At 43.9% G+C, this 13,833-nt stretch overlaps 1 protein-coding gene across 1 annotated transcript; it reads left to right on the forward strand.

Annotated features, from left to right (window-relative positions):
* Positions 1 to 1,951: 1,951 nt before the first annotated feature.
* LOC120746811 (TBC1 domain family member 2A-like) lies at positions 1,952 to 13,503 on the forward strand. Its single transcript, XM_040052307.1, has 14 exons — positions 1,952 to 2,173; positions 2,283 to 2,398; positions 5,477 to 5,736; positions 5,819 to 6,088; positions 9,168 to 9,296; positions 9,492 to 9,602; positions 9,743 to 9,915; positions 10,093 to 10,244; positions 10,604 to 10,655; positions 10,709 to 11,101; positions 11,189 to 11,309; positions 11,394 to 11,579; positions 12,204 to 12,325; positions 12,655 to 13,503. The coding sequence occupies exons 1-14, from the start codon at positions 2,031 to 2,033 to the stop codon at positions 12,854 to 12,856; spliced, it is 2,430 nt and encodes an 809-aa protein (XP_039908241.1). The 5' UTR covers positions 1,952 to 2,030; the 3' UTR covers positions 12,857 to 13,503.
* The last annotated feature ends 330 nt before the right edge of the window (positions 13,504 to 13,833 follow it).

The following is a 13,833-nucleotide window of genomic DNA, read 5'->3' on the forward strand; positions in this document are numbered from 1 at the left end:
CCAAGAAAAGGGCAGAGCAAAAAAAGACAGGTGGTGGTCCTGCACCCCCTCGTCAACAAGTTGGTTAAGTAAATAATACCCTCACGGGAAAATCGATATCTCTCTATGAGGACACTGTCGCGCTGAGCTAAAGGATCCTGTCTATCCCGCAATATACGCTGAGTTCTGAAAACTCTCCTTATCAATCTTGCACCTTCCGCAATGGGTGGCTCGCGTATACGGACAGGACATGGCTGCGACAGACTTCCCAAATCCACCTTCGCTTTTATAGCCGTGGTCTCTCATCTTGATTACACGGAGTAATTTACTATTACTACTCTAAAATATGAAATACATCTGAAATAATCAAATACATGAAATAGAATGATTAATAGTACATTTCCCTTTTTTAGGAAATGACCTGTATGCATCTGTATGAAATCAATAAAAGAATCAAGTACTGCATTATCTTTAGTTACATTGATAATATTTATTTATGGAAAAACAGTGGTAAAATATCGCTGTTGCTTTCGTATAAATGAAGCGGACATACCTGAGTGGCCGCGATCTAATCTTGTTTACATAAAGTAAGCCTGCTCCCGAGCAGGTTTACGCTTACGGATCTGTTGCTATGACAGCAAGTCCCGGATGAGCTTCGGAGAACCGAACGATCCAAGATCACGCGAAATCGTCAACAATCAAATCCAGCTAACTTACTTAGCGAGGTACAAAGAACGGACCCCAGCTCATGAAAAATGGGAGCAACAAAAGTGTTGCGTTTATATTTTTGTTCAGTGTAATAATTAAACAATTTAAGACCCGTCAGTGAAGTGTGCTAAGGTTCAGACTCGTAAAACAATTAGCCTGAGCTTTTTTTCAACAGTTTTAAAAAAGTGAACATCTTTATATTCCTGTCACCTTTCTTTTTTTGCCTGGACGCAAGAGTCATAGCTGAGCCAGTGTTGATGTGTTTTGATCTTTCCATACAACAGAACCCTTTACCAGAGATTTGGAAGTGTGCCTTTTTTTTACTCCCCCTACTGAAAACTGGTGATTCTTCAATGGTCAATAACTACAGACCAGTTTCCAAACTCTGGATCTTAGTCTGGTAAATAATCAACTTAGAGTTTCCTGGATTACAGTAGTTTTTCTTTATCTCCTTCTCTGTCTGGCTTTAGGAAATTGCAATGCTATGAAACTGCTTTCTTAAAAGTTCTTAATGATGTCTATTGAGCCTTGAAAGCCTTCAAAGAACTACTGTGCTGCTCTTTTTATTGGTTTTTCAAAACCTTTAGCACTATTGACCATGGCATTTTATGCCAGAGGCTACTGGTCGTAGGCCTTTCAGACCAAGCAGTTTGGTGTATTACTAATGACTTTTCTGACCATCAGCAGTGCATGTAGCTCAGTGGCCTCTCTTCCAGAGAGTGCCCCAGGGTTATGTAGTGGGGCCTGCACTATTTACTATTTATGTTAATGGATATGGACAAAATCTTAATGCTTCGGTTAATTTTTACACAGATGATACAATTATTTATTGTATAATTTTATCTGTAAATCTATGTATGGTTTACTCCCTTCTTATTTATCAGAGTACACATCATGCAAACAGTTTAGTCATAGTCTGCAGTCTCAGGACTTCATTACAGTCACCATCAGTTCATACAGAACTCAGAAAGAAGGCATTCCTCTTTTTCTGCCCCATCTTTGTGGGATACACGATATGACATCAGCTGATGTCACTTGTAGACTTTAAAAGACGTACAAATGACTTTGTGAAATCATCCCTGGGAACTTGTTCCTGTTTTTGACATGAATGTGTAAACGTTAGACAAGTTTAGCTATTCTATTGTTTCTTCATTGCTGCGATTTTAATGTTTGTCTGACACAGGTCACTCTTGTAAATGAGACACTGAGTCTTAATGAGACTATATAAGAGAGTGTATAAGTAAAGGTCAAATAAAAAGTATTGAAACATCAAACACACATTCATTGAAAATAAGCAGCTAGAAGAAAACACACAGGCTTTGCGTGTGTGTCTAAGGTGTTGAATGTCTGTGTGTGTTTGTGCAGATGACTTCCTGCCAGTGTTGAAGAGCCCCATCGGTCTGGTCGGGGAGGGGGCCGCCAGTGTGCCGATGACGCGAATTCCCCTCGCCAACGTGTCGCTCAAGCATCCGCTCATCGAGATCCAGTGAGTCCCCTCGGCCACAAATCTGAGACATTTAAACGGCTCAGACAGTCTGATGTCTTCCACTTGTTGTTTTGTTGTTGGTCTTCATGTTTCTTCTTTCTGAGTACAGAAACTCAGTCCACTGTCTGCGTAAGAGGTCATCCCAGGACTGGAGTCAGAGCGTGTTTCATGTAGAAGCTCCTCCCTGGATTCCCCCGAACATTGCAGACACAGTCAACACCCCCAGTATGTATATACAGTACTACAGCAGTACTACAGTAACTAGTCAGAGCTTAGAGTACACCAGTAATACCATTTTTATTCATCTATGAAACCACATGACGCAAATCAGTTAAACTACAGTCATAACTTAAAGACTTGAATGATGTTAAATTTTCTCCTTTTAAATTCACACAAACGGAAGTTTTTTATTGTACGCGGCCCTAAAAACCTCAGAAACTTGGTGTCCAACCAGATCCTTACTCTGAATGGTGTTACCTTTGCCTCCAGCAGCCCTGTGAGGAGTCTCGGAGTCACTTATGTCCGTCAGTGCGCACATTAGACAAATATGTAGGCCTTTTTTGTTTCATATATGCAACATCAACAAAATTAAGAACATCGCCTCAAAGTGATGCTGAAATAGTTCACGGATTTCCTACTTCTAGGCTGGACTGTTGGAATTCATTATTGTCAGGTTGTTCTTAAAGCTCGTTGAAAAGCCTTCAGCTGTTTGAAATTCTGCAGAATATAACAGACGAGCTCCCCAGTTTGGATTCAGGAACACTCTCTACTTTTCCTATTAGATTTCTCTTTTTAATAAACCTTGTAGTTAGTGTTGTGTAGGTGACAGGTGACAGTGAACCAAACCATGTTATGAATGTTTCCACCCACATTTGGTCGAGACAGATTGCTGCCCCACTCTGATCCTGCTTCTGTTGAAGGCATCTCTGTCATAAAGTGCTCCACATGGAGGATCATGTAATCACGGAAGTCTCTCTAATACTGTAAGGCCTTTACTTTGAGATAATAAGGCAGCATTTTTGTGATTTTGGGGTTATATAGAAATAAAGTTGAGGGCCTGCGGTGCCCATCAGATGTGGAAGGAAGAAGATGCATCTATAGTTACCTGTGACTTTAAAGTTGGACTTGAACTGGGACTGTTTTTCATTTTGACTTCAGACTAAACACATAAACATCAGCCTGAACTGTGACTCACCCTGTACTGAGTATTTTTGTACCTGATTTGGGCCGTGGTCCGCTTCAGTCCTCGGGTTTTTATTAAGAGCTTGTTAGTCTGTGTTGTCCTGTAAATTACCACCATCAGTTTTCTTTACAATTCAATTCAATTTTATTTATATAGCAACAAATCATAACAAAGTCACCTCAAGGCACTTCATAGATACAGAGAAAACCCAACATCATATGACCCCCTATGAGCAAGCACTTTGGCGACAGTGGGAAGGAAAAAACTCCCTTTTAACCAGGAAGAAACCTCCGGCAGAACCAGGCTCAGGGAGGGGCGGGGCCATCTGCTGCGACCGGTTGGGGTGAGAGAAGGAAGACAGGATAAAGACATGCTGTGGAAGAGAGACAGAGGTTAATAACAGATATGACTATGCAGAGAGGTCTATTAATACATAGTGAGTGAGAAAGGTGACTGTAAAGGAAAAACTCAATGCATCATTGGAATCCCCCGGCAGCCTACGTCTATTGCAGCATAACTAGGGAGGATTCAGGGTCACCTGGTCCAGCCCTAACTATATTGCTTTAAACAAAAGGAAAGTTTAAGCCTAATCTTAAAAGTAGAGATAGTGTCTGTCTCCTCAATCCAAACTGGAAGCTGGTTCCACAGAAGAGGGGCCTGAAAACTGAAGGCTCTCCCTCCCATTCTACTTTTAATACTCTAGAGAACAACAAGTAGGCCTGCAGAGCGAGAGCGAAGCGCTCTAATAGGGTGATATGGTACTACAAGGTCATTAAGATAAGATGGGGCCTGATTATTTAAGACCTTGTATGTGAGGAGCAGGATTTTGAATTCAATTCTGGATTTAACAGGAAGCCAATGAAGGGAAGCCAAAACAGGAGAGAATATGCTCTCTCTTTCTAGTCCCTGTCAGTACTCTTGCTGCAGCATTTTGGATTAGCTGAAGGCTTTCAGCGAGTTTTTTTTGGACCTCCTGATAATAATGATTACAGTAGTCCAGCCTGGAAGTAATAAATGCATGAACTAGTTTTTCAGTCACTCTGAGACAGGATATTTCTAATTTTAGAGATGTTGCGCAAATGGAAGAACGCAGTCTTACATATTTGTTTAATATGTGCGTTCAAGGACATGTCCTGGTCAAAAATCACACCAAGGTTCCTCACAGCGTTACTGGAGGCCAAGGTAATGCCATCCAGAGTAAGAATCTGGTTAGATACCATATTTCTAAGATTTTCAGGGCCGAGTACAATAACCTCAGTTTTATCTGAATTAAGAAGCAGAAAGTTAGCTGCCATCCAGGTCTTTATGTCTTTAAGACATTCCTGCAGTTTAACTAATTGGTGTGTGTTATCTGGCTTCATAGATCGATAGAGCTGGGTGTCATCTGCATAGCAGTGAAAAATTTATACTATGTCTTTCTAACGATGCTGCCTAGGGGAAGCATGTATAGTGTAAACAGAATTGGTCCTAGCACTGAACCCTGTGGCACTAAGGTCTAGCAGGACAAGCACAGAGATGAGTTCACTGTCAGAGGCCATAAGAAGATCATTTGTAACCTTCACTAAAGCTGTTTCTGTGCTGTGCTGAGCTCTGAAACCTGACTGAAACTCTTCAAATAAGCCATTCCTCTGCAGATGATCTGTTAGCTGTTTGACAACTACTCTTTCACGGATGTTTGATATGAAAGGAAGGTTGGAGATTGGCCTATAATTAGCTAAGACTGCTGGGTCTAGAGATGGCTTTTTGAGTAAAGGTTTAACTACAGCCAGCTTGAAGGCCTGTGGTACACAGCTGATTATTAGAGATAGGTTGATCATATTTAAGATTGAAGAATTAATTAATGGCAGGACTCTTTGAGCAGTTTTGTAGGAATGGGGTCTAAAAGACACGTTGATGGTTTGGAGGAAGTAATTATTGAAGTTAACTCAGAAAGATCAATTGGAGAAAAAGAGTCTAACTTAACATCAATGGTACTAAAAGTAGCTGTAGATAATATTACATCTGTAGGATGATTATTGGTAATTTTTTCTCTAATGATAAAAATTTTATTTGTGAAGAAGTTTACCCGCTTCAGCATCCAGGCGTGTGACTTCTTTTAATCCTTCTCTGTCACTTCTCAGCTTCTCCAACCCTCAGCACTCCCTCTGAATCCCCGAGCCTCTCCCCTCCTCTACCATTGCTCAATGCCGCTGATCAGGCGCCCCCTACAGATGGCAGGGAGTCACCATCACTGTTTGAGAGTTGCAGCCGCAGGGTGAAGGCTCGCAGCGCGTCCACCTTGCCTGTCCGCCACAGAGACATGGCGTCTCAGTCCTCAGACCGGATAGGCCGCTTGCAGCAGGAGAAAGAGATGCTGATGGAGGAGGTCAAAGCTCAGAAGGTGATCAGTCGTTCAGTAATCATAAAATTTTATTAATCTCTGCTGCCACTGAAAAAAGTGACAAACACAGCGCCTCCTGTAGGAGCTGGTGTGGATCCTCCACAAAGCACTGGAGGCTTCTCAGCTGGAGAAGCGAACCTGTGCCGAGTTTTTGGCAGAGGAGGGTGAGCAGGAACGTCTGGAGCTGCTCGACACCCGCGAGCGGCAGGCGGCCGACCTCCGGGGGCGGCTCGATGAGGCCAAGATGGAGGTGGAGGTGGTGAAGAAGAGTCTGGCTGAGAAGGCCACGCAGGTCGCCGAGCTGCAGCACAACAACAGGATGCTGAAGGAGAAGAACAACGCCAAACAGGAGGTGAGGACAAACCAGAGGTTGCTGTCAGACTGACCTCTCGTTGGTCACGTTAAAATAAACCCGTGCACGTTTGTTTCCATGACTGAAAGTTTCTCTGAGATCTGGAGCTGTTCCTGGAGCTGCTGCTGGCTCAGGAAAAAAAGCACAAAACAAACCGAATGTGGGTGGATGTTGATTAGATCAGACAGAGGGCCTCTCCTGTGCATTCAACGCTTCACCTACAGTGGGGCAAAAAAGTATTTAGTCAGCCACCGATTGTGCAAGTTTCCCCCACTTAAAATGATGACAGAGGTCAGTAATTTGCACCAGAGGTACACTTCAACTGTGAGAGACAGAATGTGAAAAAAAAAAATCCATGAATTCACATGGTAGGATTTGTAAAGAATTTATTCGTAAATTAGGGTGGAAAATAAGTATTTGGTCACCTCAAACAAGGAAAATCTCTGGCTCTCACAGACCTGTAACGTCTTCTGTAAGAAGCTTTTCTGTCCCCCCACTCGTTACCTGTATGAATGGCACCTGTTTGAACTCATCATCTGTATAAAAGACACCTGTCCACAGCCTCAAACAGTCAGACTCCAAACTCCGCCATGGCCAAGACCAAAGAGCTTTCGAAGGACACCAGGAAAAGTATTGTAGACCTGCACCAGACTGGGAAGAGTGAATCTACAATAGGCAAGCAGCTTGGTGTGAAAAAATCAACTGTGGGAGCAATCATCAGAAAATGGAAGACATACAAGACCACTGATAATCTCCCTCGATCTGGGGCTCCACGCAAGATCTCATCCCGTGGGGGTCAAATGATCATGAGAACGGTGAGCAAAGATCCCAGAACCACACGGGGGGAACCTGGTGAATGACCTGCAGAGAGCTGGGACCAAAGTAACAAAGGTCACCATCAGTAACACACTACAACGGCAGGGAATCAAATCCCGCAGTGCCAGACGTGTTCCGCTGCTGAATCCAGTGCATGTCCAGGCCCGTCTGAAGTTTGCCAGAGAGCACATGGATGATACAGCAGAGGATTGGGAGAATGTCATGTGGTCAGATGAAACCAAAGTAGAACTTTTTGGTATAAACTCAACTCGTCGTGGTTTGGAGGAAGACGAATACTGAGTTGCATCCCAAGAACACCATACCTACTGTGAAGCATGGGGGTGGAAACATCATGCTATGGGGCTGTTTTTCTGCCAAGGGGACAGGACGACTGATCCGTGTTAAGGACAGAAATGAATGGGGCCATGTATCGTGAGATTTTTGAGCCAAAACCTCCTTCCATCAGTGAGAACTTTGAAGATGAAACGAGGCTGGGTCTCCCAACATGACAATGATCCAAAACACACCGCCCGGGCAACAAAGGAGTGGCTCCGTAAGAAGCATTTGAAAGTCCTGGAGGGCCTAGCCAGTCTCCAGACCTCAACCCCATAGAAAATCTGTGGCGGGAGTTGAAAGTCCGTGTTGCTCGGCGACAGCCCCAAAACATCACTGCTCTCGAGAAGATCTGCATGGAGGAATGGGCAAAATACCAGCTACTGTGTGTGCAAACCTGGTAAAGACCTATAGTAAACGTTTGACCTCTGTTATTGCCAACAAAGGTTATTTTACAAAGTATTGAGTTGTATTTTGTTATTGACCAAATACTTATTTTCCACCCTGATTTACGAATAAAATTCTTACAAATCCTACCATGTGGATTCATGGATTTTTTTTCCACATTCTGTCTCTCACAGTTGAAGTGTACCTCTGGTGCAAATTACTGACCTCTGTCATCATTTTAGGTGGGGGAACTTGCACAATCGGTGGCTGACTAAATACTTTTTTGCCCCACTGTAAATGACCAGCCCAGATGATGGATGTGTCATGTGATTCGTTGGAAAACTGAGAATTGTAGCCAAAAGAACAAAAAGGGAACGTTTAAGGAAGATCACAGAGCAAAATGCTCATTGAGCGAGCTCCGTGTCTCCACTTTTAAAGAGCGGTTGGCAGGTTGGTGTTCTGCGATGTTACTTAGGTCTCTTTCAGAGGTGTTTTTTTTTTTTTTTTTTTTTTTAATATTTTCTGATTCTTCAAGTTTGTGCCTCCTTATTTGGACCGTCCTCCTACCTTTGACCTGGATTTGAATTTCTGTACGCCATACTGAAACATCTCAATTCCTAAAATTCATCAGGAGGAGAGAGGAGGCTGCAGGAGTTATGACTGACGATCAAAAAAAAAAAAAACGCGCTGAGAGTAGGGTTCTTTAGGTAGCTCGTCCTTCATAATCATGAGTTGTTTCAGTTATTTAAAATGATCAGCGGTGTCAAATACACTGCAGTTTGATCTCAAATTGGTGAAATTAGTTTACTGCAGATTTCTGAATCCAAGACAAATATTTAGAAAGAAATTATGTCCCTTTAAGTCCAAACACATTCTGAAAAGGTTCATGTTTAATATGCTGCGAGCTGCTTACGAAATCTAAAACATACAACTTCACTCAGTTTTCTGCTGTCGCAGGTTTAAATAGGCATTTCGTTATCATTCAAGCAGTAGTCTTCTGCTCCTGTGCTGGCTTTCTCACACCGTGAGTAGGAGATGATTTTATTTCCAGATATCTGAACTTTTAAATTTTCACTTCATTCAAAGCCACCCAAGACTGCACTGGGACCTTTGGTGGGCCTAATCCGGCCCCCGGGCTGCATATTTGACTCTGTCAGGGTTTCATTTTAATTCTGTTTTATGTGTGGCGTGCATTATGACCATATAGCTCAATCAACTGCTCCACCCAGTGGTCACGTATCGTATCTAGGCAGTAACTGGCTCTGTGACTCAGCTTCTTCTTCCTGCCTGAACCAAAACAGGACGCACCCACACAACATGAGAACGGCTGAAATGAAGCTGAACGATTCTTTATTCTAGTTTTTGTGTTGTTGAATCCACCGCCTGCAGCTGGCAGACAAATAGAAAGTGCTTAGAGTTACAAGCACTTCTACTTGAGTAAATGTACTCAGTTACTTTTTTCTTGCTTCCTGTGAGCTTTGTGTGACAGTAAAACATGAAGTCTATCTGCAGCTGTACTCACTGTGCGACTGTTTCCTGTCAGGTGATCATAAAGCTGTCCAATCAGGTGACAGCGTGTCTGTCAGAACCGCGGCGCCCCGACTCGTCCTCTGCCGGCCGCATCAACTCTCAGACTCTCAGACAGCTTCGGCAGGAGAACAACAACCTCAAGGTGAAGCACAGTGATAACTTACAGCGAATTAAAGTTTTACTTGAAGGTACAGAGTGTAAGTGATTGTGTTTTAAAGAAAGTTTAAAAACCTTCCAAAATGAGCTGAAGCTATCAACAGTAAAGAAACAGCCGATATTACGTTACTGAGTCTAAAACCTCTTAAACCTCCCAGGTTGTCTGTGTTTGTGTCTGCAGGATGACATCGAGGCATATAAGACTCAGAACAAGTTTCTGAACTCTGAGATCTACCAGCTGACCAAACTGTGGAGGAAAAGCTCAGAGCAGGAGAAAACCCTAATGGTGAAGGTCGGTCTGATGCCATTTCTGTTCATTTAAACACTCCACTACCACACAGAGCTGCTATGGGCCAGCTACAGCCCACAGCCTACAGCACAGTGATTAATCAGTGATTAATGCCCCTTTTCCTGCCCTCTGATTGGCTGCAGTGTGCTTTCCTGGAGGCCACTAACTGTCAGGTGGAGAGCCGTTACCTGGGAGTCCTGCGGAGGCTGCAGGAGATCAAATCTCTGCATCCGGCCCAGCGGGAGGCCGTGCAAAAAATGATTGAGGACGCTCTGAAGGGAGAGCTGAAGAGCGTCACGAAGCTCAGCGTGGACAGGTACGAGCACCTGAACAGCAGGGTAGACAAAATAACAGACACAATCTGCTTCTTTCTCATTCAAGAGTCACTTGACATGACAATTAAAAACTCAGAAGAAGAAACTCTAAATAGATCAAATTTTTCACTGTTTACCCCAGACCTGATGAATGTGTTAAACATCTGCTGTGTCCTCAGGGATCATGATGAGTACGGCTTTAAGATCATCCCAGACTACGAGGTAGAGGACATGAAGCTGTTGGCAAAGATCCAGGCGCTGGAGATTCGCTCCCACAACCTGCTGCACCAGGTCCGAGAAACCAAAGCTTACAGCCGCTCATCCGGGGGAGGTTAAATAAACTCAGCGCGACACCCCCTCAGCAGGCTAGCAGGGCCTGCAGTCACTAATCAGGGCTAAAAAATCAGCCCAAACCTTCTTTCAGCTGCTCCCTTTAAGGGGGTTGCCAGAGCCAATCATCTGTCTCCACCTGTCCCCTATTAAAGATTTAGTCTTTATAGTCATAACCAACATTATTTTGTATGTTTAATGCTATTTATTAATTATATTTTATATTATTTGCCCATCATGTCCTGTTCAGAGCCGACCGACAGTCCAGAACCGGAAAGCAGTTTCCTACAAAGAAACTTTTTCCAGTTTTGATCAAGAGCTACGATGTTCAGTAACTGGCGATCTCGTTTGTCCCTGTAGGAGGGTCTGGAGCACCCCTGCTGAGCCGCTGGGCTCAGTACCTTGCAGGCAGGTCCGACGATGACTTCATCATCACACCTGAGCTCAAAATTCTGGTGCGTGAAGGCGTCCCTCGGGAGTATCGGCAGAGAGTGTGGCGCTGTTTGGTCCGAGCCAGAACTTTGACAAGCCAAGAGTGCCACACGCAACGCTATCAGCAAGTACAGCTGTAGAGAGAGAGAGTGCTTTATCCGCACCTGAGCACAGGTGGCTCCTCCTTCTTCCTGTTGGGAATGCTGGCGAGCACTCAGTAATCCTGTTCTGTTTCCAGCTGTGTGAGAAGAGTCGGACAGCTCCTAATCCTGCCTCCAGGCAGATCCAGCTGGACCTTCACCGAACCCTGACGACCAATCAGCACTTCTCCTCGCCGTCCAGCCCCGCCCTCCAGCAGCTCCGCCGCATCCTTCTGGCCTTCTCCTGGCATAACCCTGCCATTGGCTACTGCCAGGGACTCAACAGGTCAGAACAAAAGTATAAATTTTATATCTGAGTTCTTATGTGGACCCGCCTTTCAGGCAGAACCTCACCTTCCATGAATGTCCACAGGTTAGCGGCCCTCGCTCTGCTGGTCCACCAAAGTGAAGAAGACGCCTTCTGGTGTCTGGTGGCAGTGGCGGAAGCCATCATGCCTCAGGACTACTACACCAAGAATCTGGTGGCCTCTCAGGTCAGCAGACACACTCACCTGCTTGCCTGCTGTGATCTGTTTTAGTGATCAGTGAGGCTGATCTCTGTGAGTCTTTGTGCTCAGGCGGACCAGCGCGTGCTGAAGGACTTCATGGCGGAGAAGCTTCCTCGCCTGGCATCTCACTTTGAGGATCACAACATTGACGTCTCTCTGGTCACCTTCAACTGGTTCCTGGTGGTTTTTGTGGAGAGTCTGCCCAGCGACATCCTGATGCCTCTGTGGGACGCCTTCCTGTATGAGGGTACCAAGGTACCATACACCCGAACGCACCATGACAGAAATGCAGACAACACTTGAATGCACCACAGTAGTGTCCATGGAAACAAAAATGATTTTGTTTTGACCTTTAGATGTCTTTATTTACATTTTAGGAGTAATAAGACATTGTTTACTAAGCATGGGGAACTGTCATGTGACATGAAATAGGAGTGGGAAAGCAGATAATTCTAGTAACGACCTCACAGTCTACCACAAGCAGCGTAAATCCAGACGATGAGCGGGACAATGCCTTTGGGCTTGTTTCTGCAATGTGACAAATGCAGCACAGCTTTTACATCGTTTGTCTCAGGAAATAAAATCACAGTGCAGACACAGAAATATATACCACACAGGGATAAATGCTGACAACAGCTTCAGCCACATAGATCCAACCCAAAAGTTTCATTTAAACTTAAAGCTCAACTACCAAGTAAGTTAATATTATCTGGCAACTGAGGAACCAAGTGGCTTATTGGAAATCGATCAGAGCTGTAATGAGTAAAGGGCCCAACTGCACCACAACTGAAAGAGTAATTTTCTGACTCACCTCCTCAAAGTTTCCAATTAATTGTGTGGCGTGAGTGTCCTGTTATGAAATGCGTGTCTGTGCTGCAGGTGATCTTCAGATACACTCTGGCTCTGTTCAAATACAAAGAGGACGACATCCTGAAGATTCACGACAGCGTGGAGATCTACCAGTACCTACGCTTCTTCACAAAGACCGTCTCCAATGCCAGGTACGCACTCGCCTCCACCCGCCTTAATCTACGAGCTGTTACACTCTCAGAAGTGTAGCGGATGTAGCTGTTGAATCTTTGAGCTTCAAACCCTTTTTACTGAAATTTTGTGAGAAGTTTAAATTTCCCTGATCACAGTAACAACGATTTAAAGATTTTTAAGTATCTGCAGCTCTCGGATACATGTGGTCCAGTCAGTCCAGTATTTCCTGCTCAAACTGCAGTACCTGAAGTATCAAGCAGCATAAAACAGAAACACTCAAGCTGATCAGTTTCCAGTTCCTCTGTGTTGGTGATCGAGTCCTTTCCACCTGCGTGTGTCCATGCAGGAAGCTGACCAGCATCGCCTTCAACGACATGAACCCATTCCCCAGCCGGCTGCTGAGGAACCGGCGAGTGCTCCACCTGGAGCGCCTGCAGGCGGAGCTGCGTGAGCTGGAGGAGCAGCACAAGGAGTTCATCACCGAGAGCGTCGTACGGAAAGACAAAGAGCTCGACGTCATGGTGAGCGAGGACGACGAGGACCTCTGATCACACGGGACGCTTCAGCTGCTCACTTCGAGACGTCGATGAGTTTTCCATGAGTTCAAGAGAATTTCACTAAACCGGCTGTTAACTGGTTTCCGTCACACTAAACACAGGATTGTGTCAGGTTCACCATCTCTACTAACACTACAAGGAAACAGACACATACAGATTTAACTGCATCACATCTCTGAAACAAGCTTGCAGTAAACAAATGTGTACTGTGTTCACGTGTGTAATAAGTCAGGCTGCAGAAATGTGCAGATGTATTTCAGTGAATTCATTTGGATTAATATGTGATAGCTTATTTATTTCATTGCATCTTTTGCTTTATACCTAAAAATGTGTGACATTTCTAAATGTAGTCACATCCCTATGAAACATGGTTGATTATCACCTGTAGTCACAGCTGGTGATAAAGTAATTAAAATGTCCAGCTATTCAAAAATAGGGCATTCTGCACAATGAGTACTTTTTGGTACTTGAAGTATATTTTGATGCTGATGCTTCAGGGCATTGTGCTGCATTGTCGAAGCTCTCTGGGCTTCCGGTTAGAACGACCTCACAGTGTTTTATTTTGATCTGGTGTAAAGTGCATTGTGCGGAAATGACAGCATGATAGTCACATGATAAAACTGACTTTTCTTTTTTTTTAAAAAACATTTACTGGGTGTGCATCTTGTTCAGATGTCTTTTTCAGCATTTGTTCATAAATATTCTGTATATAAATATTTGATTTTCATTTATTTTACAGAGTCCTTTATTTTGTTTCACAAATATGACATTCATGTCAAATGACATCTGCAGACTTTATAATGACCAGCAGGGGGCAGTGTATTGCAGTCTATGAGAACATTTACTGAGACCTGTTTCATGTCTCATTGAATCCAACATGATGTTGATTTTGTAAATTAAGGTCACATCTTCATCACATCTAATTTCAAAACACTGATCAATTTAAAAAAAAAAATGAATTCCATACC

Source organism: Simochromis diagramma, unplaced genomic scaffold (assembly GCF_900408965.1).
Source record: "Simochromis diagramma unplaced genomic scaffold, fSimDia1.1 OVJJ01000177.1, whole genome shotgun sequence".
NCBI lineage: Eukaryota > Metazoa > Chordata > Actinopteri > Cichliformes > Cichlidae > Simochromis > Simochromis diagramma.

Bases quoted from the DNA above. Each gene is read 5' to 3' on its own strand.
- LOC120746811 (XM_040052307.1), top strand. From the start codon at position 2,031: ATGTCTGTGTGTGTTTGTGCAGATGACTTCCTGCCAGTGTTGAAGAGC. The intron at 6,089-9,167 runs GTGAGGACAAAC...GTTTCCTGTCAG, and splicing joins AGAACAACGCCAAACAGGAG to GTGATCATAAAGCTGTCCAA. The intron at 10,245-10,603 runs GTTAAATAAACT...TTGTCCCTGTAG, and splicing joins CAGCCGCTCATCCGGGGGAG to GAGGGTCTGGAGCACCCCTG.